Below are 21,911 nucleotides of genomic sequence, written 5' to 3'. Positions count from 1 at the left end.
AGAATTCTAATTCTAGGCCACCTTTGTGATTTTACTGCCCACTGGTTAAGAATAATTAACACAACTATGATTAATGCACTTTATAGTGTTACATTTGTATCAATAATAGTCAAGCACAGGCTCCTGGTAGGTGGTGAAAGGGCCCCCCAAATGAAATTATAATAAATTTGGGGGGCCCCATAAAGGCGTGTGCCGGCACTGTACTGGTAGTATTTTGTGCAAATAAACCATGGAATACAGTAGGTGTGTGTGTGTGTGTGTGGCTGCTTGATTACACTTAAGTGTTGACTCAGCAGCGATAAGAAAAGGCTGAAAGACAGAAATCAAACCAAAGACACTTCATCATCTTATGTACACAGTCACACTGGAGTGTTTGAGACAAACACGATCATTTCCACATTACAAGGATCATATCACACCTCACACATAAATACAGAAGGTAGTTCAATATTTTGAAGAATAAAAAAAAAATTGTACAAAATGTCATCAAGGTTTAGTTTCAGTTCCCTTAGAGTCGTGTTGTGCAAATACTAATACATTTAATACAAGAAAATGAACGGTTCCAATCACATAGGACTTCATGAGCGAAGAATTAAGTAACAGATACAGTATAAAGATGATATTAGCAGAATGAATCCATTAGTTGATCATTTTGTCCATGCAGCTCTCTGTATTTGGCATTAATCCCACATAATATCATTTCAAACTGATTCAATTACAGTTTATAATTTTGTGACTGCTACAGTTTGGGTACACATCTTTTTTGGCTTCTTTAGAGCTTTGTTTACGCTGTAACATTGCTTTAAACTATACTAAAGGGTTTGTGTGCTGTGATACTTTCGAATATATACAGTATACACTGTAATTCTAATGATGAATGAGCGTTTTTCCTCTTTTCTAATATTTTAGAATATTAGAAAAGGTTTCCAAAACGTGCATACTGTACCTTTAAAAGGATAATTCCGGTTCCTTTGTTGCGTGGTTGTATGAAGTACTGACAAATGCATCTCAGTGAAAACATGTCTTCAATCAAATCTATGACTGCTTAGGTCGAAGATATCTTACTTAAGAGAGTTTCTTATCTGGCTGGAAACCGAAGCTTAAAAATCTGTCAATCTCCTGCACCAAAGTCCACGGAGTAAATCTGTGTTTGGAGGGAAGAGCAGATTAAAAACATCTGGGCACTTACAAGCGAAAAATGACAGTTTTGTCTGTGGAATTTTGTGCGGAACGGTTTATGGACTTCAGTTTCCAGTTGGAAATGGTGTGTAGTCAATATCAATATCATATCAACATTTGGTAATACTGGTTAGCACTTCAGCTTTACTTAATATTTAAATGATTTTAATGTTAAGAATTGGCTGAATGACAACTATAGACTGTCCTTTCCAATAATGGTGTAGTGATATATGCTTTCTGAATGCATTCATTGTGCTACAGGCGTAGAGTCCGTCCCTCTACTTCAGAGCGTCTTACGGAGAGACAGAGTCAAGCTGAGTCACACACCCACCAACGAGTTCACCCACTGTTAGTCCAGCTGAGACGTGCGTGAGGCAGCCAGTGACAGAAACTGAGCAGCGATGACTTCATCGCCCGGTGATGTCAGGCAAGAAAGCCCCGGAGACTCAGAGTTGCGTTATCTGTTGTCCATTCCGTCACATATCAGGACTGAGTCAGCGTTCCACGCTCAGGGTCAATTGTGTTGTGCGTCGCGGCAGTAACGCTCTGCTGTCTGCTCCGGGATTTCAGTCTCTGTGCAGCTTTTAGTCGATCAGACAATGAGGGAATCTCGGCTGAGAAGAGTGTTCTGTCGAGGATAGAGAAGGGTCAACGATCAAGACAACAGCAGCGAGTTAAAACAACGATGTTTACGCACGCTGGCCTTCGTTTATCGTACTTGGAGTAGAGTAGTATGCCAAGTCTCACGTGTTTCATGAAACGCGCGTATGCCACCAAATCCTGAATGTGGCTAAAATAGGCATCGTAATGTCAGATTCAGAGCTGCAACGATTATCCAGTCAATCGATTATTAATCATCAACTATTTTGATAAACATTGATTTTTTTTATATAATAATCCAAACAAGCTTTCTGTTTTTTCAGCTTTTTAAATGTGAATATTTTCTGCTTTCTTTGCTCCATTTCACAAAGAAATGATGAACATATTGTATGTATTCAGTTATGTTGTCACTTTATTTTGAAAAGTGAAATTAATCTGGGCATATTCGCAACAATACTGGTGTAAGATGTTGCTAGATTCCACATTTGACTTCTTTTTCTGCTAATTACATTAGTGCTTTGGTTGAAGTGCACCCTCTGCTGGTACAGGTCGTAACTACACAGTATGTGAGCTCCAGAGAAATGACATTCAGACATTATATGTTGTTGGTTAATGAATTAATACATTCTTAATAGGTTTAATCACTGATATCCTAATATTTGTGCATAAGGCACACAGTTATTGTTATTGTTGACATAAATGTAAGATGACTGTATCCAGCAGGGGGCAGTAGTGCAACATTATGGTCGCCAACTGCCGTAAAACACCGCCAGCAAACCATGTTATGGGCTGTGGATATTAGCCAAAGGAGATTATTATAGGACAGTCGAACCTGGGACAAACTGCAACTTTCAACTTTTTCAACTTTAATTTAATTTAATTTAATTTAATTTAATTTAAAAAAACAACATTATTATTATAATTTGCAGATTTCTGCTGATGTTGAATACATTTCGACCCAGGTCCTATAGGGAGGAGACACCCAGTTATGATTGTTATAGAGAGTAGTTGGATATTGAAGGGAGTATTCTACCTAGTTCTCATTCTGGTAGACTCTGAACCTGACCTGTCAAAAGTACAACAAGAGCACTTACTGGAGGCCTACACTGGTGAAAGACTATGATGTGACACACAATTTTTATAATCAGGTTTGAAATACAAAATAAAAAAAATAAAAACATCCAGCTAGAGCTCCCTCCATAATCCTGTTCACATGATAACACTCACAGTGCAGGCCAGGGTTCATGAAAACTGTGCAGCCTACACGCTGGCTATAGATCTTCTGATTTAGAACATGTGTCAGTAAAATTAGCATCAGCTTAAAGCAGCAGTTTGGACTTGGATACTGTCTTACTTTTCATAATGTCAATATTAATAAGTATAAGTGAGTACAATCTTGAGACATTATAACGAAAGCAGCAGCTTCTGTGTTCAGACTCTTGTTTACGTCTATCTACTGTTTCTCAAGAAACCAGCCAAGAAATATTGCCTCATCCATATTTTCATACTACACTCATTACCCCCAGATGTTCCCAAATCATCAGAGAGTTCTGTCCCTGCAGCTGGGAATATATTTAGTCCCTGGTTCCTGTAGAGACCTAACAAACACTGCGTTTCATTTACTTGAGTTAGCATTACCACAAAACAGGCTTGAATGCAACATACCACTTTGACGGATTTGTCTCTGGTTTCCTCTCTGCCATTGGTTTGGGAGAAAGCATGAGGCTGAGAGAGGCACAGGTTTGCGGGGAGCGGCCGCGGAGTTGGCCGGTCAGTTCTGCTTCTCGCTGTGTCTGGGTATGGAGACAGTGAATCTACCTCAGGCCTATTACTGGGTGAGCGGCTGCAGTGCCGACTAGATTCCCCGCTGCTCTTTTTGGAGCTGCTCTTTGAGGGTGTGTCTGAATCTTCCTCACCCCGGGACCCACTCTTCCCCTGGCCAACTCCACGCAACTTAGACTTACGGTCCAGCAGGCTGTTCAGGAACGTGCCGTCATAGTCTTTCTCTTGAGAGGAAGTTGACGGCGGATGGACTCTGAGAGGAGGTGGAGCAGGATGGTCACTATCCCTTATCCCCTTCCTCTTTTGCGGTGAAGAAAGTGGGCTTATGTTACGTTCATTTTTCTTGCTCTGTCTGGGATGATCTTCATGGTCCCCGTTGTCATCAAGCCCATTTTCATCATTGTAGTAATGCTGTGATGGACCATTGCGGTAGGAAGGATATCGACTGTACTCAAGAAACTCCCTCTCATAGTCTCCATGCTCTTCCTCCTCCTTCCCTGCCCCTCTGCCTCCTCTCTGCTTGTAACAGCTAGCAAACTCCTCTAGCTCTTCCAGAGAGCCGGAGCGTCCTGCAGTACGGTACGTTTTTCTTTGCAGATGTTCCGAACGAGGGTTCCACCTGCAAAAGAGTGCGAGGACAAGAGAACACAGGGTGTAATGTGTGTTTTCTCTGGGTGTGTCATGTAAACTTGGGTTATAGGTTCTGCATCCACATGGTTACTGTCCATGAGCTGTGCATAGAGCATGCTCTAACCATGCTGACTCAAACTGATGATGAAATACTCACGCACACCCTAGCAGACTCCTAGGGACATGCGGCTACAGAAAGAATGACCCACCCTATAGGAATCTTTGCATTCAGACATGTCTGTACCTGTTGTGATTGTCCTCCTTGATGTGGTTCTGTTTCTGTTGATCACGGCCAAGCCTGCGAGACTGCGAAGAGGACGGAGGATCGTTGCTGTACCGTCGCAGAGGAGAGTCGGGAGGTTCTTCCTGGCACCGCCGGGGCTCTGAGCTGTGCTCATCACGATGACGCTGGGGTGACGGGACCTTGTTATGATAATGTTGCGGCTCCGGGCTCCGGTTCTCGCGGTAGCGCTGCGGCTCAGGCTGAGGGTTATGGTCGGGGATGGTGGGCAGAGCTTTCAGCTGGATGTTTCGGTATGTTTGACGAAAGCCAGGTTCCCCATCATGGAGGGAGCTCAGCTCTGACAGACTGCAAGCTGAACAGGTCAGGGGATTCACCAATGAAGAAACATTGAAGAGAGAAATAAGCATTTTTAATGAAATGGAAGACACTTCAAATGAAGAAAGGTCTGCAAGATATTACAATAATTGGAATAAGAACTGTTAAAACTATTCCTTGAAGTAAGAAACAAGCCATGCACACCAGCTACTGCTACTACAAGACATTCAAAATGCAAAAAGCTTGTGTAGAGAGGCATGCAAAGACAAGCTCAAGAGAATAAACAGCCAAAGAGAAACCATCAGCAGAAGAAAGAAAAACAATGGAGCATGCAGTCTCTTTCCATTGACAAATCCTGGCAGACTTTCAAGAGGATGAAGCCAGGATGAGTTGTATGACGCTTACACTGGTGGTTGGACGACCTCGCAGGGTTGAAGTGAGCCAGTTGTTTCTCTACATACTGTAGCACCCTGAGAGAGTTCTGATCCTGAGATGATGGCACACGGTAGGGAACACCTACAGCATGCATCGGGACTGGAGATACACACTTGACCCGTCAGCATAAAGAAACCTTTGTACATGTGTTCAGTGCGGACTACTCTTTTTGTATATTGTCTGGTGTCTTTTTGATTTAGTCTTTGACCCGTTCAGACCTGGCATCAACATTGATCCAGAGAGATCCAATCAAAAGGGGAGAGTGTCTTCATGAGCATCACATGTATATCTCCTGTGACCACTTTCTATCCTATCTGACTTTCTTGTGCTGAGATAGATGTCTTTCTATCTACTAACTACTATTTGCCAGAGGAAAAAATATGTTTTAATGTGTCTGTTATAAAGGTGTTTGCATGTGTCTGTTTATTAGCCCAAGTGACAGGTACAGAGAGAAACTACCTATATACCTACATAATATCAGAGAGGATGCATTGTCCACTTGTAATCGTATCACTCAGGACAAATGTCATCACCAGGTCTGAACAGGGTCTTTCAGGATCTCTCACTACAAATGATCAAAATCTTACCTGCTGTTAGTATGCTGCCATCTGAGGGGGGGACAGAGGACATCTTGTCCACCAGGGAGGGGGGAGCGATGGGCACCATAGTTGGGACACCAGAGACAAAGTATGGAGGGTAGGCAGGTGTCTGGGGGGTGGTGGTGCCTGTCTTAATACCCTTACCTGCCTCATACACTGAAAAAGTGACAAAATCTCCATTAAGACCTTTCAGGAAAACATACCTCTCAATGACAGTGCCGTGTGCGTGTTTTTTAATACTCACAGTGTCTGGGGCAGCAGCACGTGTCTGGGCAGCACCAGCAACTGACATAGCAGCAGCAGGAGTGAGGACAGCACTGACACCAACAAACCCCCAACAACAGCAGGAATAACACACTGCCCAGCACCACTGCTGTCACAAACACCCACTCTGGAAGGACACACAACACAGATTCATGCACATAAATACCAACACATAAAAAATGACAGACTAAATAACTGTAGTCATACTTACATACAAATAACAAATGAACAAAAAACAACTTTAGAACAGTCAAAACCAACCCTGGTGCCTTTATCAACCACAGTGCAACTATGCTAGTGGTGGCTAATGTAGCCTCCAGTTGAGGAACAGGCTAGGTCTGACAAGCTAAATTCTTGCTAACTCTACAACAGCAGGTTATTTTTTAGTCTTTAAACATAAATGACACCGGTTTCCAGAGATTTGAAGGAATCAATCAGGCTTTATGAGGTTATTTCCATATTTGTTTTCACATATTTAGCCGTTAATGCTGCCCAAGACCACAAAACACACCACGGCGCTTAAAATTGATCAAAATTCTTCCATTTTCAGGAATAGACATTTCGCTCTATACAGTGTATGCAACTGCACATACAATAATATTATTGTATTGTTTTTTTACAATAATGTAGTTTTCAAGCCCATGCATGAATTGTATGCTGTATATTATTTAAATCTTGATTTGTGTTTTAAACTGGGGAATAATAACAGAACAATGGTTTCAAACTTCCAGCCCCCTAATCAATTGTATGCTGCCTGCCATGATAATAATAATATCATGTTTGTGTATGTGTATGTATATGTATATATATATATATATATATATATATATATATATATATATACACACACACACATATATGTATATATAAATAATATATATAATGTACACACATATATATACATACATATGTATACATATATATCTATATATACACACACATATACAGTATATAGTTGTTTAGTGTTCACTTGCAGATATTAACACATTTTTATTGTTAAGTATACATCATTCCATTTCAAAACAAGCACTTTTGTGTGAAATGTCACCCTAAATATCATTATTGCGATATTAATGATGGAATATTGAGAGGACCCACCCCCTCTTGACCAGACTAGATGCTCATTGGCCCACACGTCATTTGAGTTTGAAACCACTGACATAGAATGATAGTGAGGCCATCATAGCAAAGCAGACTAGTTTAATAAGTATAAAGGGAATTTAATGAGCACACTGGAAGTACTGAAAGAAATATTTGAACATCTTCCCTGAGTGTACATTACCCTGAATGTAGTGGGAGGCCCACTGACCCTTTTCTCCTTAATGTGATGTGGTTTCTGTAGAATATGGGTGTTGGGAAACATTGAAAAATAAATGTTTTGGCAGATATTAATATGAAATATTGGCAAAAGAGGAGAGGGCTGGGTTGTTGAAAATGTGGAGGCTCTTATTGAGAGTGCGTCTTTATTTTTGCTGAGTATGAAAAAAAACAGAACAAATAAAAAAATTCACCAAGAAAATAACAAATAAAACAGTATTAAAGTATGTGATGCAAGTACATCAGATACATGACATGTACTTGTCTTTAGAGGCAGGGCAAAGGAAAGGGAAGGCAGATAAGGAAATCTTTAACAATGTAAAAGCTAGGAAAGCATTGCACACCCACACACACTAAAAACACACACACACACACAGAGGAAATCTGTTTTTGCCACAGGAAATGGACCATTTATCCTGCACTGTAAGATACTAAAGATTTGTCTATTATAATGGATGAGATTGTAACGTTATCTCATCTGCAACACACATCCCCAGGTTCACACAGCTAACATTTTTAGGACATTGCATTGACCTACATTCATTCGGACAACCTAAAAAAAGTCTTATCGCTAACCTTAACCATTACCATCTTAATGTTTATGCCAGAAAAGGTCGTAGAGAGGTAATAAATACAAGTATACACACACACACATTTCAGAGCCGTGTGGGAGGCTATGTGCACGACAATAGCATGTGCTAATGTAACACAAACAGTAGAGATAAGCTCGCACTAACCATTCTGGCTGAGTGACTCATACTCAGTCATCCTTTCATTCATCATTTCCAACAAATGTGATCATTTAAAAAAAAGGATTTCAGGAATTTGATGCGGCATGAACAAAACCCCCTCCCTCTTAACCAGTGCATCTTTGTCTAAATGATCTTGATGACAATGTTGACCGTAGCCATAAATAACCCTAATGACCATAATAGCTGTTTTCCAGCATAGCTTGGTTTAGTGGGAGCAGTGGCCGTCTCCTAATCTGATGACTGATCAGACTACAAAAACAGCTCTGGACTCACAGCAGGTTATATTAATGTGAGAGAAGAATAGGTTAGTCAGTATTAGAGCTATAAGTAAGGAAACCATTAAACATGGTGGAAAGACAGTTAATGTTTTCTTTCTTCCAAAAAAAAAAAGTCCTAGGTCCCATTCAGAGTCCCTGGTATCATCTGTCCAGAGAGATCTGCTCACCAGTGGACACCTGGCCGGTAGTGAGCTCTACTTACGCCGCTGTAACATGACAAATACAACTATTGGACAAATGGTGGTGGCTGCAAACAAATCACTGTATGGTTGATTAGTGTAAAAAACAGTACACTGCAATACTGCTGCGTGCCAGATAATCTCTAGTCTGATCCATCCTGAGGATGGAGTGTCTTCAAGCCTACTCAGATCTGCAGAAGAGGTGAATTGGGTGAATGACAAATGTTAATAGCAGGTCTGAGTGAGGCCTTGTGAAACACCCTGGACCACCACCATCTTTCTAAATGGTTCCTGCACCCATCTTTAGAGCAGTTAGTACAGTTAGCATGCATATGAGGAACCAGGTGAGGAGGAGGGAACACGTTACTATGCCCCTACCTGGCATAATCTTCAAATCAAAGCCTGGAAGCAGATCTTCAGGCACACCTGAGACACCTGCAGAGAGACAGGGCAGAGGAGAGGAGAGAAGAAAAGAGGAGAGGACATTTGATTCAAAGAAAACAGGGCACTGGTGGTCATAGTGTGACCACCAGTGTCATAGAAAGTGACTGCATGCACAAGGAGACAAGGAAGAGGAAAAAAAAACAAATAGAGAGAATGAAAAAAAACACAGATAACTAGAAAGACTTGCAGACCAATAGCAGCATGCACCAGAGGACATTCTGGTCTTCAGAGCGACTCATAAGCAGATTGATTGTGTGATTTTGGATGTGAAATGCTGCAACGTAATCAGTCTGATAAAGAAAGACAAGATTGCAGCATGAATCACTCCCGTGAATATAGCACGACAAACAGGCAGAAGCTGTGAGTAATGTTAATGCAGAGCTGCAAAACCCACAGATGGGAACTGTCCTTAGAAAGTGCAGAAATTTGCGTTTTGTTGTTTTTTTATCATCTGGCCACCGAAGAGCCAGATGTTCTTCTGGGTGAGCTATCCATTTAAGATCATCTAGTTTCTAATTGTCAAAAACACACTATTACGTTTCTTCACAAACATTACATGTCTCTTACATCGGTTTTATTTTGAACCAAAAACCAATATATTATGGTAAATAAACAGCTTGCAGACCTCTCATGGCAGATTATAATAAATGATTATAAACAGTTGTAGCTAATGAAGGTCAACACTGAAGCAGAAGCTTCAGATGATAGCATGCCAACTAGACTGTTGTCTGTAATATCACACTATGACTTAGTCGCAGAAAAACAGATGGAATGAAGAAGAATAACAACAGAATTTCTGGTTCGCTAATGCTGCGATGCATTTACATCAAACTCAGAAGTTGGAACTGGGACGGTGATCACCCCCGAGTTCACCACATTCCAGTTAAGATTAGATCAAACTTAAGCTTAGACATTGTTAGCCATCGTTAACAAGTCAACCAGTCAATAACAACACTCTACATGGTATTTTGGGCACACAAACATGTCTATGGATAAAAATTTAACGGTAATAGGTGCACGACTGATTTACTGTCAAGCAAATGCAATAGATGTGCTATTAACTGTAAAAGTAGCAGTGTTTGTAGGTGGCATTCATCTCGGACTCTCATGTCAGGGTTGGTGAGGTTACTCCAAGTTGGAAATCCGAGTTCAGGGGAATTACCAAGCTCCGACTACAAACTTAGTACTTCCCTGACAAGCTTGGGAAAAGAAGTTTGCGGTCTCACATTACATGTCACTAATGTCACAAATTCTTACACACTGGACCTTCAAAAGCTCTTCCTGCCTTCTAACGCCACCTATCCCAAATCAAAACTATCCAAATCTCTCAAATATGCGAAGAACATCAGACTTGAAAAAACATCCACACCTATGAATCTTGCTCGTGTTGTGTCTCTCTTTTCAGTTTTTCTTTTAAGAACACTGTAACAATGTCTCCACACAAGGTCAGCAGATGTCTGACCGAATGATTATGATGATTGATGGGTGAGTGGCAGTGTATCGCAGGCTGGTGCAAAAATGTGCACGGGTGTGTTTTATTTGGGCGCATTTCTATGCGTGCCCTCGTGAGCTGAGGTTGTGTGAAAAGAGAAAAAAGATACCGGTGTTTTATTTTCTTGATAGTGTGATGATTGTGATTGTGAGAGGAGGGATGGAGTCGTAAAGCATTAAAGAAGAACAGAGAGCAGGCTGGACCAACTCGGCCTGACTGCACATACCTCACTTTAGTATCTTTCTCTGGAAGGCTAAAAATGTTCTTTTGCTGGATATGAAAACAAAGGAAACCTAGTAAATACACTGAGAAGCAACTGTATCCTCACATGTATTCAACATTTATGTCTGTTGATTCTCTCTTCTGTCTCCTTCCTGCTAAAACCACCAAATGTAGCCCACTTGTGATGCTCCCACTCCCTCATAAATTTGCCTGCAGGCCAGTGAGGAAGTGTACCTTTGTGCAGCTGTTTTTCTTAGGACTCTGTATTGAATCCCTTCATTTGGACAGCCTACCCAAAGCATTATGCCTAACCTTAACAATAACCAGTTAATACCTAACCCTAACCTTAAACTACCCACAATTCAAATATTAGCACTTAATTTAACCAGTTCTTCAGGAATAAGTTTCTGTCTCATTAGGTCCAGGTTTGGGTCTCCATGAGGACTACTGGTCCTGAGAAGGTCAGTGTTTATAACATAAAAGGAACCTTGAGAGATGAGAAGACACACACACTTTTATGTCTCATTCTAGTTGCCTCCAAAAGAGCTAATGTGACAAAAATCACTAAAGGAAATGCTTATTTTTATCGGAGGCAAGTATAAAACAAATGTTGTCTAACATAGATGTAAATTTCATTGTAAAATTACAGAATATATGCATAATATATATATATTCAGTCATACAGTACTAATCATCTGTGACTGAATTAGGAGGTATATTGGTCAATGTAGGTGTCATCAAAGACCTGTTGATATGTGGGTGTCAGCAAATCAGCTATAAAACCAATTGATTTAATAATAAAATCTTTTTTCCAACTTTCTATAAAACTGTAAACTTGCCCTTCGAATACAAAACAATGATTTGAGTTCTCACATCAGTCTCAGTCACATGGTGTCATCCTCGGTCCATCTTTTGTATCACTATGTACTGCTGTCCCTCCCCCACATCACTAAATCTCCCCTCTCTTCTTTTCTGTGAAGCCATTTGCTGAGAAGACAAAGGGGCCCCGCAATCCTTTGGCCGCGGCCCCTGCTGTTGTTATGGAAACACGACAAGTGCCTCACGTGCTATATTAGCTAAAACTAAGGTGGATTTAGTGTCACTCATACCATATTAAACACAGTGAGTGGTAACTAATGCAGGGGGATTGAGGCTGCATTGCCGGTAGCATTATCATATCCTGTCATTATCTGTGACAGACTATCACACTGAGGCCATATCTGACCTTCAGCAGGATTCAGAATGCACTCAAGTCTGTGCTTACTGTAAAAGATTACTGTTCAGTAGCTGTGTGCATATTTGCTGGTGTGTGTGTGTGTGTGTGTGTTTGCGTGCACAGACATAAGTCTTTGAGGGCCGGCCAAACAAAAGTTCAGCCTCAGACAGAATTAGTGCACCAAGAGCCACACAGTCTCTGAGCCGTTGTCATGGTAATATTTGTGGTCACTGGACACAGAAAAGTACACTATCACTGTAACGCAAACATTTTTACAACATGGTTCACCTGTGTACACACACATAAATGTATGTTGTAGTATGTAGCAGTAAATATTCTCTTTGCTCTTTTTTTATATACAAACCCACAGTATGAGTGCTGTTGTCACAGACCAGACTGTGCCACTGCTCAGTATAAATCAGCTCATTAATGAGCATGTATTGTTCTACTGGTGATGAATAGTTCAGTTCATGAAGGTCTTGTTATGCAAGTGAATGATGCGTTCACACACCAGCCTTGTTTAGACCCTGGAGTGTTTATGACCCTGATGTGTGAACCATAGACTGTATATAAAAATGGACATTGTGAAAAGTGAAGCCAAGGAAGTAAAGGTGTAAGTGGCAGTTACCAACCAGGGGGTGACTTTGCAAAAAGAAGTCCATTTGAACGAAGGTCTATGGGAAAATGAGTCTAATTCTCATCAGGGAATCATAGTTTCAGCTCTTCTTCAATAGCACCACTTGTCAAGTTATGTTTACATTGACAGGAAAATGATGGCACATATGATTGGACACCAGTGTGATTGACAGCTGGTATTGTTTATCAGGAGCCTGGTTGTAGGCGACATATGAGTGCTTCTGTTTGCAAAGATGTCATGGCACCAGTCAATTCACAAATCTCAAGACTTCAAGATTTTTGCATGGGGAGGATACCGGTGTGTGACTGATAGCGGTAGGTCAAACAATTGGTGATATATTGTTGTCTTCCGCGTGTAACAGGATAATCGATATGACAGGACAAATAGCAATATTTGAATTGATAAATTAAGGCGCCCTAAAGTTAAAGAATGAGGGAAACTTGGGTTACCTGGAAGTTAGAGTTAGAGGAAGACAGATATTGTGACATATCACTATATGATTGTCTTGCAATATATTGATTATCACGGAATCATTGTATCATGATATTATTGATAGCGTGGACCATGTATCACGTATCGTATCGTGATTCCGACCCCTAATATAAGGTGTGAATGCACCCTAAAATGCAATAATTATAAGTGTGGTGGGAAAAGTGAAAGTGTTACTACAGCATGTAATCTATCAATCACTGATCCTAACAGGGATTGCCAATACACAGCCCAAACAGTGATGGGACACCACGAGGATCAACGACTCAGCTGCACGTTGTTTTAGTTAATCTACAATTTAAAATTACCAGGTTTTGAGTCTGACCGAGCTCCTATGCTCTAAAATCATTTGCAAATAGACACTATGGGAAAGTAGTAGCATCTTACCAAGAACAAGCAGCTCCACAGAGGCTTCATTCTGACCCTCGAGATCATCCGATATCACCACTTTGCAGATGTAAACTCCACTGTCTCCCCACTGCACCTCTCCTATCCGCAGGTCCGCCTCTGCATCAGAGAAAAAGACAGCAATTTAAAATGAGAAACACGTTTGTTTGTTTTTCCACACATCACGCTTGCAAACAGCTGCGGATAAATAATGTGTAAACCATGAAGAAAGACATATATTCCCTCTGTGAACCATAGACCTTATATGCTATAAAATGTGGATGTAGTCTTCTGGTTTCATTTGAATAGAAGTCTAATGGAAAATGGGCTTCTACTTGATTTAGAACATTGTTAAAAAAAGATTCTGAGGAAAAACATACAATAAAGAATGGACAGTGGGCGGTCACTGTATAGGAATCTTCACTGTGATAAATTAAAGTAGCTTAATATTATCGCAATAGTTCCTTGAGTGGGAGTAGCCATTGCTGCTAAGCTAACTGCTATGCTAGGTAGGAGGCCTTATGTCACTATACTTTAAACACAGTGAGTTAGCAAGTTTGTCGCTAAAAGACTGTGAGGGCTGTGATTAATTTAACAAAACAAGTGTATTTTCAGTGGAATTATATTCACAGGTAACAATAGCTCTGTGGTAGAGTGAATCGCCTTTCCACTGTCACAGTGGACACGAGTGTGATTTACAGTATAGTGATAGCTATAGCTGCCTGGTTGTCTGTAAGTATCTATTTGCAACACCTAAACATGGCAATTATGATATACTGATCAATTCAACAACTGAACAAGGACTTGGACCCAATTGCACGACTCCGGAGAAGAAGTAAAAAATAAACTTTGAAATCTTTTACTTCGAATGTGCAACAAAAAATTTCCAACAAAAACCGGGGCTAAAGCTAACAAACAAAACCACTCTTATGAGGGAAAAACTAACAAACAAATAAGAGAAATCTTGACAAGACAATGGCACATGCGTTACACAAGACAAGATGGACCGGCAACAGACGAAGGGAGACGCAGATCATATATATACAAGGTAATGGGTAACAGGTGTAAACAATCAGGGCGGGAAAAGACGATCGAAAATGGCGGGAAAATCACAAGGGGAAGGGGCAAGTTACCTGAAATGAGAGGAGAGTAAAATTTCAAAATAAAACAGGAAACCACTAAACACAACCAGCTTTCAGTGTATTTGTGATCACTGAGGATGATGCAGAAAGTCACACTCCATTCGTGCTTTATCCTTCATGGAAGCTTTTAAGTCGTAAAAACTATTCAGATGTCATTTGGTCCACGAGCTGAACACACAAGACAATACCAGGCTGCTGCCTCCATTGTGAACTGGGACAGACGTATAAATATGGCAGACAGGAAGTGGGTTGTATAATTCACTTCCCTTTTCCTGTTAGCCAAGGAAGTGGGAGGAGAGACCCACCACAGAGACCACTCTCCCCTTCCAGAAAGTGATGCCTCTACTCAGGAACAGATTGTAAAAACCCACTGAGGCGAATTGTGATTTGTAAATTTGGGCAATACAAATACAACGGATTTGATTTTGATAAAATTTTGATTTAAGATTAACATTTACACAGCCATTAGCAGAGATATATACATAGACTCCACATTAAGGTCACCGCCATATTGGTCCAGGCAAGTTTTTTGTCTGTCATGTGATAAACAGAATAAGGCCTCATGCCCATTCCATGCTGGGGCAGACTCCAGCCGCCTCCCTGTGAGCCTGAATAGGATTACATGGGTAGGGATGACTGAATGTCTCTACAGGCAATATGTTCAGAGTTTTTTTTTTTTTTTTCACTTCCCCCTCTTTTCTATTTCCAACATCACGACACTGACGTGCTTCATAAGAGGAGGTGGACACAATGAGAGAAATGAGTGTGTCGATGGTGGGATCAGGAGAGATGTGGAGAGGAAAAATAAAAGTGGGACTTTGAAAGACATCAGAAGGGAGGGAGTGAGAGGTCAAGATGAATGAGAAGACAGCATGAAAACCCTTTCTTTTGTATCGGTTCCTGGCTGGTGAAGAGAAGGTCGATTCTTCAGCTAGAGTTAGAGCTCCATAAATCTGAGGCCTCCAACAAGGCCACTACTCTGTCCAGTGCGCACACACACACACGCATGCAGAGGTTTGGGCAGCTACTCTTCTCAGGACACTGCATTGACTTCCCTTCATTTGAACAGCCTAACAAACCTTATAACGAACCATAACCTATATCGATATTATCGATTTTAACACTGTGGGATGTGTTGTCGCTACTGATTTCCCGATTGGATGTCCTTTTAGGGACAGCAGATCATCTGCCTCCATCTGCCTCTATAACTTGTGTCCTCTTCTGTGACACAAACATCCATGACCCTACAGGAAAATTACTGTTGATGAAGTACATTTTAAAGCTCAGTAACGTGCAGTTATGCCCCATGTCGCATACCTCCTCTACATGTGCAAAGACTCTCTGTTTTGGGGCATTTAAGGTGGAATCTGCTGGAAGTGCGGGCCAATACCCTGATTGATGGCTTTCACAAAACTTTGCAAGGATTGCCAGAGAAAGAGGCAAGACGATAAGTATGGAGCAGTTCAAAAAGAGAAGTTGCTTTTTCATTTTATGCTCTAAACAATTTTGCAAATTGAAGTTCAAGTTCAGACCTCAGTAAGTAGCAATTAATACCATGAAGTCATCAGATAAAAACAATTTTTTTTTGCAACTGGTGGAGTGGCCCCCCAGTGTCTATTCAATATATAGTTATTTCTTGGTGGGCTTCAGAAGGAAACAGGAAGACTATGTCCATCAGCATCTAGATTAGCAGAGTCAGGGATTGAACCTGATCTAGTGGAAAGACAACCTGCACTGCCTCTAAACCACAGGTGTTTCCTACAGAATTTCTATTGTTTATATTTGTCTACTTTCCCTCTTCAACAGTATTTGAAGTTAAAATCAATATAAAGCAGATGAGCTAAAGGTTAGTGTGTACTGCTAGAAGAAACATGAAGGCCAGGCTGAACAGCTCCTTTAAAATAAAAGCCTTTGAGCATGGGCATCAGAGAAACAGAGCAAAATATGCAAAAAAAAAGTCTTACTGTTGATGATGGAGATGTCTCTGTTCTTGTAGTACTCTGACAGTGTGATTGAAGAACCAGCGATGGAGGCCACAGTTCGGACTGTCCGGCTGTTGTCGGAGCAGTCCAAGTAGTTCCCCATCATTCCCGTCTCATACCCTCCACCGGCTCCTCCCGTTGCACCTGTGAGGCCTCCTCCTCCTCCCAGGCCTCCACCCAGGTTGTCATAGTGACTGAAGGAATCCCGCGTGCGATCCCGACAGTACGACTTGTAGACCCACTGCACCACGGGGGTCTGGGTGGACACGCTGGTGTACTGACACGGCAGCACCACCGACTGGAACAGCACGGAGTACCTCCTCTCATCTCTCACAAACACATTAACGCCCAAGCAACAGGGAGGAAGGACACCTGTGGAGGAGGAGGAGGAGGGAGAGATAACGATGAAGAATCAGTAAAGTGTGAAAGACAAGATGAGATGAGCTAAGTCTGGATAATTACTACATTCTTTGTGTTTATTGAACTATAAGGAGGCTCAGAGGAAGCATGGACCACTGGTTTGGTCGCTCACCACCAAAGATAACAGACACTACAACACTGTGAAGTTCTTCAGTGCTACTGATCGCAATAATCCAAGTACAAATTCTGAAATTTGCACGGTGCTAGTAAGGGTTTGTTCCACGTTTAGAGTTCTGTGCAGTTGATTTCCTGGTGCCAGGATTTCTGCCTTACTCCCTGTTTGTTTCTAAAAATAAATGCACTTCCTATTTGAACCAAAGCTGTTATTTGTCACTTGATATTGGGATATTTGACTGCGATTACGATGACAACGTCTGATTATTGTGAGTATGACAGCATTAGTAACAGATTTTCATCTTCTACTGCTTTATCCTCCACATTAGGGTTGCCAATCCATCACAGGGCCAAATGCACAAAAAGGGCCATTATTAAGTCAGGGGTGTCAAACTGGCGGCCCAGGGGCCACTCCAATTGATTATCTGCCACTGAGGTGATGGAAAAAAAAACAGAATATAAGACTATATGTGTTTGCTAGCAATGTTATTATTATAATATTAATAAGACATTTGGTTGTAATTATTGCTTTATTAAATGTATTACACTCAACATTAAATCAAGGTGTTTGAATTACAGTTATCCTCGTCATTATTTGCCAAGTTTTCTATTTATTTCTCCGTTTTTGTGCATCATAAATGTGTTTTTATTGTGAAGTATACATCATTTTATGACAAAACAAGCACTTTTACTTTGCAATTCTGTCTAATATTATAATGAATATTGTATATTTCCCACCCACTAAGTTGTGTTTTTCTGTAGACCGGCCCCCTCTTGACCAGACTAGATGCTCATTGGCCCCCAGGTCATTTGAGTTTGACACCCCTGTTCTAAGTCTACGAAATCCAAACAATTTTTTTAATTTGAATCTGCCAATACACCTCCCTCAATGTTACACATTGGACCTTCAAGGATCCTCTCAAGAGCCCTCTCATCAGATGAGATAATGTTACATCGACTGTGACACACTGTACTGTTTCCGAAACTCATTATCTCCCACGTAAACACCCACTAATGTGCTCAAAAACAAAAAGACAAAGAGGAACTCCAGCAGAAGCCAAAGGATCATGACGTAAACTAATGGAACCTGACAAACAGGAACCTCTAATTCCTAATTTTGGCATACTTTTAAATAGTGTCAGTTTGGTGTTGACTGGGCGTAGTTGAGTTGATTTGGTCACCACAGGTGTCCACAGTGACAGATCTACTGCAGCAGCCAAAACAGGTTACAGTAATAACTGGGGATGTGTAATGAGGGGGGGATTAAGGAGTTCTACAGCAGACAGCAACACAACACAGTAATTCAAATGCTCAGTCAAGTCCAATTCTGACACATGCTCCTTTAAAATAGCTGACAAAACACACACTCCCCTCATTGTATTTCATTTTTAATCGAAGTTAAAGGAAGTTTAAGGAGATAAACAAGTTTCTTTTGCTCTGTAATGACGTGACTGTGAGCAGAAGCTCTGAAACCTCAGCTTGTTGGAGCTCCTGAAGCTGTAGGAGTGTGGGTCACATGACGACCAGGAGCTCCACAACTCCACAGTTTAACATCAACACATGCTGGAGAGACGACCATGTGAAGAAAACACACCCTCCCGCCAACACATGCGCGCACACACACACCCCAAAACATCTGCGTGTTCTGCTGCTGCATGTGTGTGAACAGTGGGAGGGAGGTTTGACTGAATCAGTGACCGGGGAGAAGGTTAAAGTCAGGTGGGGGGGCGGACTTCATTTAATCCAGACCAGGCCAGTTCACAGAATTTTGTTTTATTTCTGTTTGTAATAAGGGATGAACGATATCCGTATGAATATCAATTATCAGCCTGAGTACTCCCCATATATTGGCATATCACATATCGGTCCAATATCACGCATCCCTAATCATAACGCTCTGTAGCCTGTCAGTGAAAACTGGTGGATTTCCTAATTTAAAAACACCCAAAAACTACAATCTTTCTCAGTGTTAGGTTGGTTTACACAGCAGTCATTTCAAAAACAGATGTTTTGTTTAAAACTCTTTAAGTATGATTTAACTGGCATGTAAAAAATAAAATATACATTTTGTCTAATACTATCACTCAAACCTATTTTTTAATCAGTGCATTAAGGCCTTATGTAGGTGTGTATACTTGAATTATATTTTGTGTCATTTGAGGACAATGGGATGGTGGGTTTTTTTTGGAGAGAGAGAAAAACAAGGAGGGTCATTTGAGACCAAGATGAATCAAGCTCAGTAACAGACAAATTCCACAGGGAGGACATAAATCTGACTCCTAGCAAGTGGAATAACAACAAAAAAGGTTTTCCTGGGATTCCTGGGGCACTGCAGGGCAAACTGGGCTTTATTATTTTTCAGAGGAAACCGCCTCCAGAGGAGAACATGAGAGCAAGAAGCCGGTGACTGTTGTGATACTGGACAAAGAAACATATGTTTTTGGTCACTTTACAAACACAGAACAGCATCTTTAAGAATCATGAAATTGCCTTCATCCACACTGAACCAAAACGACTCTAAACGGTGCAGTACATATGTCAGGCCAGTATGTGGCGCTGTAATGCTGCTACAAACACCAAAAACAGAGAAGAAGACGCTAAGCACGCTGAATAAAAAGCCCGTACGTTGATAAAACTCGTTAAAATTACTAATAAAAAAACTCAATTAAATCGAAAACTGGTTAATCGATTATCAAAAACGCTGGCGATTTATTCGGTAATCAATAAATTATTGAATAAACTACTGTAACTGCAGCATAATTATGCCATCATGTATTTATTAGATTTACATAATTTGACTTACTACTTTGATCCAGATTATCACTGGTATAATTGTAAAATAATGTGCAATAAAATTGCCTTTTTAACTTAATTTGTTATATTTAAAGATTGTATCCTTGTGTCCTTGCCTGAGGTAAGACTTTTTCAATAGCACATACATTATATATGTATTTGCAGTGTCCAATATTAAATAAATATCACACTCAATCCACTTCTTTGTCATAATTTTCCCAGGTATTACAGATATTATTGCATAAATTACTATTGGAAGTCGAATAATATGTGTTTTTCTAAGGACAACGTCAAAAAATATAGGTCATGGCTGCTATATGATGACAATTTTCTTTTTTTCCTTCCTTCTGATAAGATTTAACTACATTTCTTAACTTAGAAAAAACACATTAAATATTATAGTCTGTCATGTAAAATTATGGATGAAAAAATAAAGTTGTAGTGACTTAATGATGTCTTATCAAGTTTTTTTTTCAAATAAAAAAAAAAGACTGTACATGGATGGATGGATGGATGAGTGAGTGCATGGATGATCAAGTTACACTAACTAATTACTTTATGGTCAGACGTAGCACTGGTCACTTTCCACCACATATTTGCTATAATGACTTACAAAAACATTTCCTTCACTTATTATGAAATCTGTTTAAAATAAACCTTTAAATTCGAATTTATCATATGTAAAATTGGTTGTGGATATCATTTCCACTGGTATTTAACTGGTATTCCCTGTGTTGTTTTCCCATTTAGTACATAGTACATATAAGGCATTATTAATTAATCTGTTAATCTACACACGTCAAAGCTTCAGGTTTGATCTTTCACACATGATTAAGTGCAGCAGCAGCGGTACAGCTAACACAGACAAAGCGTTTTACACACTTTACTGTGTTTAAATGTGTCTCAAGTCTCTTACAAGAGAATTAAATGAAGTATAAAGTTGTTAATTTGAAGTTTAAATCGAACTATAGATGTTCAGCTCGTACCAATACAACAGGCTTGGTCACTGAAATAGAGCAGGTTTAACTGTAGTTTAGTACCGTTACTTTAACAACAACCTGTTCCACCCTCCGTTTTCACTCTTCATCTTCACTCACCTGCCAGGAAAACGAGGAAAATCCAACACTTCGGCGACAAAAACATCTCACAAATCCCGCGGATAAATTGCAGTAAAGTTCCCCCGTTGAAAAGAATCGACTCTTTTATTTCGCTTCGACACTTGGACGATGTTTCAAACTCCCGGAGCTGAGACGGTGCCTGGAGTGGCTGATAACGGGACCAGTGTCAAGCCCGTCAAAATAAAACTCGAAGCTTCCGCTACTGACTTTCAAAATAAGCGTTGAGAAAGGAAGTTGTCGTGTATTGATGAGGTCATGGACAGGAGACAATTGTGGGTATGTGTAAGTTCAACAGTGGGGGGCGCTACACTAAAAGTAGTGCACAGCAGTAGTTCAATAAAGCTGGGGTTAAGGAGAGTAGAGTCAATGTATTAAGTGAAAGTTAATTGACAATTGACACACATCAAGTTGATGGTCTGTCATTTTTCTCTACAGAAATGTTTTCTATACACACGTTTTATTTTGAAATCTAAATGACAACACATCCAGTATTAGATACGTGACTTTACTCACTCAAGGGTGGGAAGCTCTTTCTAAAGCAAAGGGATAATGGCAGTGATGGAGGGACAAGTCTGAATCATGGTGAATACAGTTTTGTTTTTTAAGAAATAAAAGGAAGTAAAAGGCCCTCTTGTGAATTATATAGAATATTATCGTATATAATAATACAAATATTACATCTGCTGCTCAATTATGACTATATAAAGTAATTACAATCACACCAAGAGCAATAATAATAATAATAATAATACTTTTACTTTTTTTTTTAAATCAAATCCATGTGCAGTCATAAATTGTGATCACGAAACAACTCAGTTGTTTAGGGAGGTGTTATGTTGCCATCTAGTGAAAATTCAAAGCAGCTGCATGATTCATTTTAT

General features: G+C 40.3%; 1 protein-coding gene across 3 annotated transcripts; it reads right to left on the bottom strand.

Annotated features, from left to right (window-relative positions):
- Positions 1-323: 323 nt before the first annotated feature.
- LOC122772723 (immunoglobulin-like domain-containing receptor 2) lies at positions 324-21,193 on the bottom strand. Of its 3 annotated transcripts, XM_044030947.1 has the most exons (10): positions 21,010-21,193; positions 16,568-16,957; positions 13,462-13,581; positions 8,953-9,009; positions 6,029-6,175; positions 5,773-5,940; positions 5,156-5,284; positions 4,436-4,787; positions 3,445-4,180; positions 324-1,807 (listed from the first exon to the last, which is right to left on the bottom strand). In XM_044030947.1, the coding sequence occupies exons 1-10, from the start codon at positions 21,053-21,055 to the stop codon at positions 1,772-1,774; spliced, it is 2,181 nt and encodes a 726-aa protein (XP_043886882.1). In that variant the 5' UTR covers positions 21,056-21,193; the 3' UTR covers positions 324-1,771. The 3 variants fall into 3 exon arrangements, with proteins under 3 accessions (XP_043886882.1, XP_043886885.1, XP_043886884.1); XM_044030950.1 differs by lacking the exon at positions 5,156-5,284; XM_044030949.1 differs by lacking the exon at positions 8,953-9,009.
- Positions 21,194-21,911: the final 718 nt, after the last annotated feature.

The sequence above is a fragment of the Solea senegalensis genome, linkage group LG7 (genome assembly GCF_019176455.1).
Source record: "Solea senegalensis isolate Sse05_10M linkage group LG7, IFAPA_SoseM_1, whole genome shotgun sequence".
NCBI lineage: Eukaryota > Metazoa > Chordata > Actinopteri > Pleuronectiformes > Soleidae > Solea > Solea senegalensis.
This window is presented reverse-complemented; position numbering and strand designations above follow the sequence as displayed.

Excerpts from the sequence above, each read along its gene's own strand:
- LOC122772723 (XM_044030947.1), bottom strand. The coding sequence starts at position 21,055 with ATGTTTTTGTCGCCGAAGTGTTGGATTTTCCTCGTTTTCCTGGCAG. Across the intron at positions 16,958-21,009 it reads TTTCCTCGTTTTCCTGGCAG|GTGTCCTTCCTCCCTGTTGC; the intron begins GTGAGTGAAGAT and ends CCTCCTCCACAG. Across the intron at positions 4,181-4,435 it reads AAGGAGGACAATCACAACAG|GTGGAACCCTCGTTCGGAAC; the intron begins GTACAGACATGT and ends ACTCTTTTGCAG.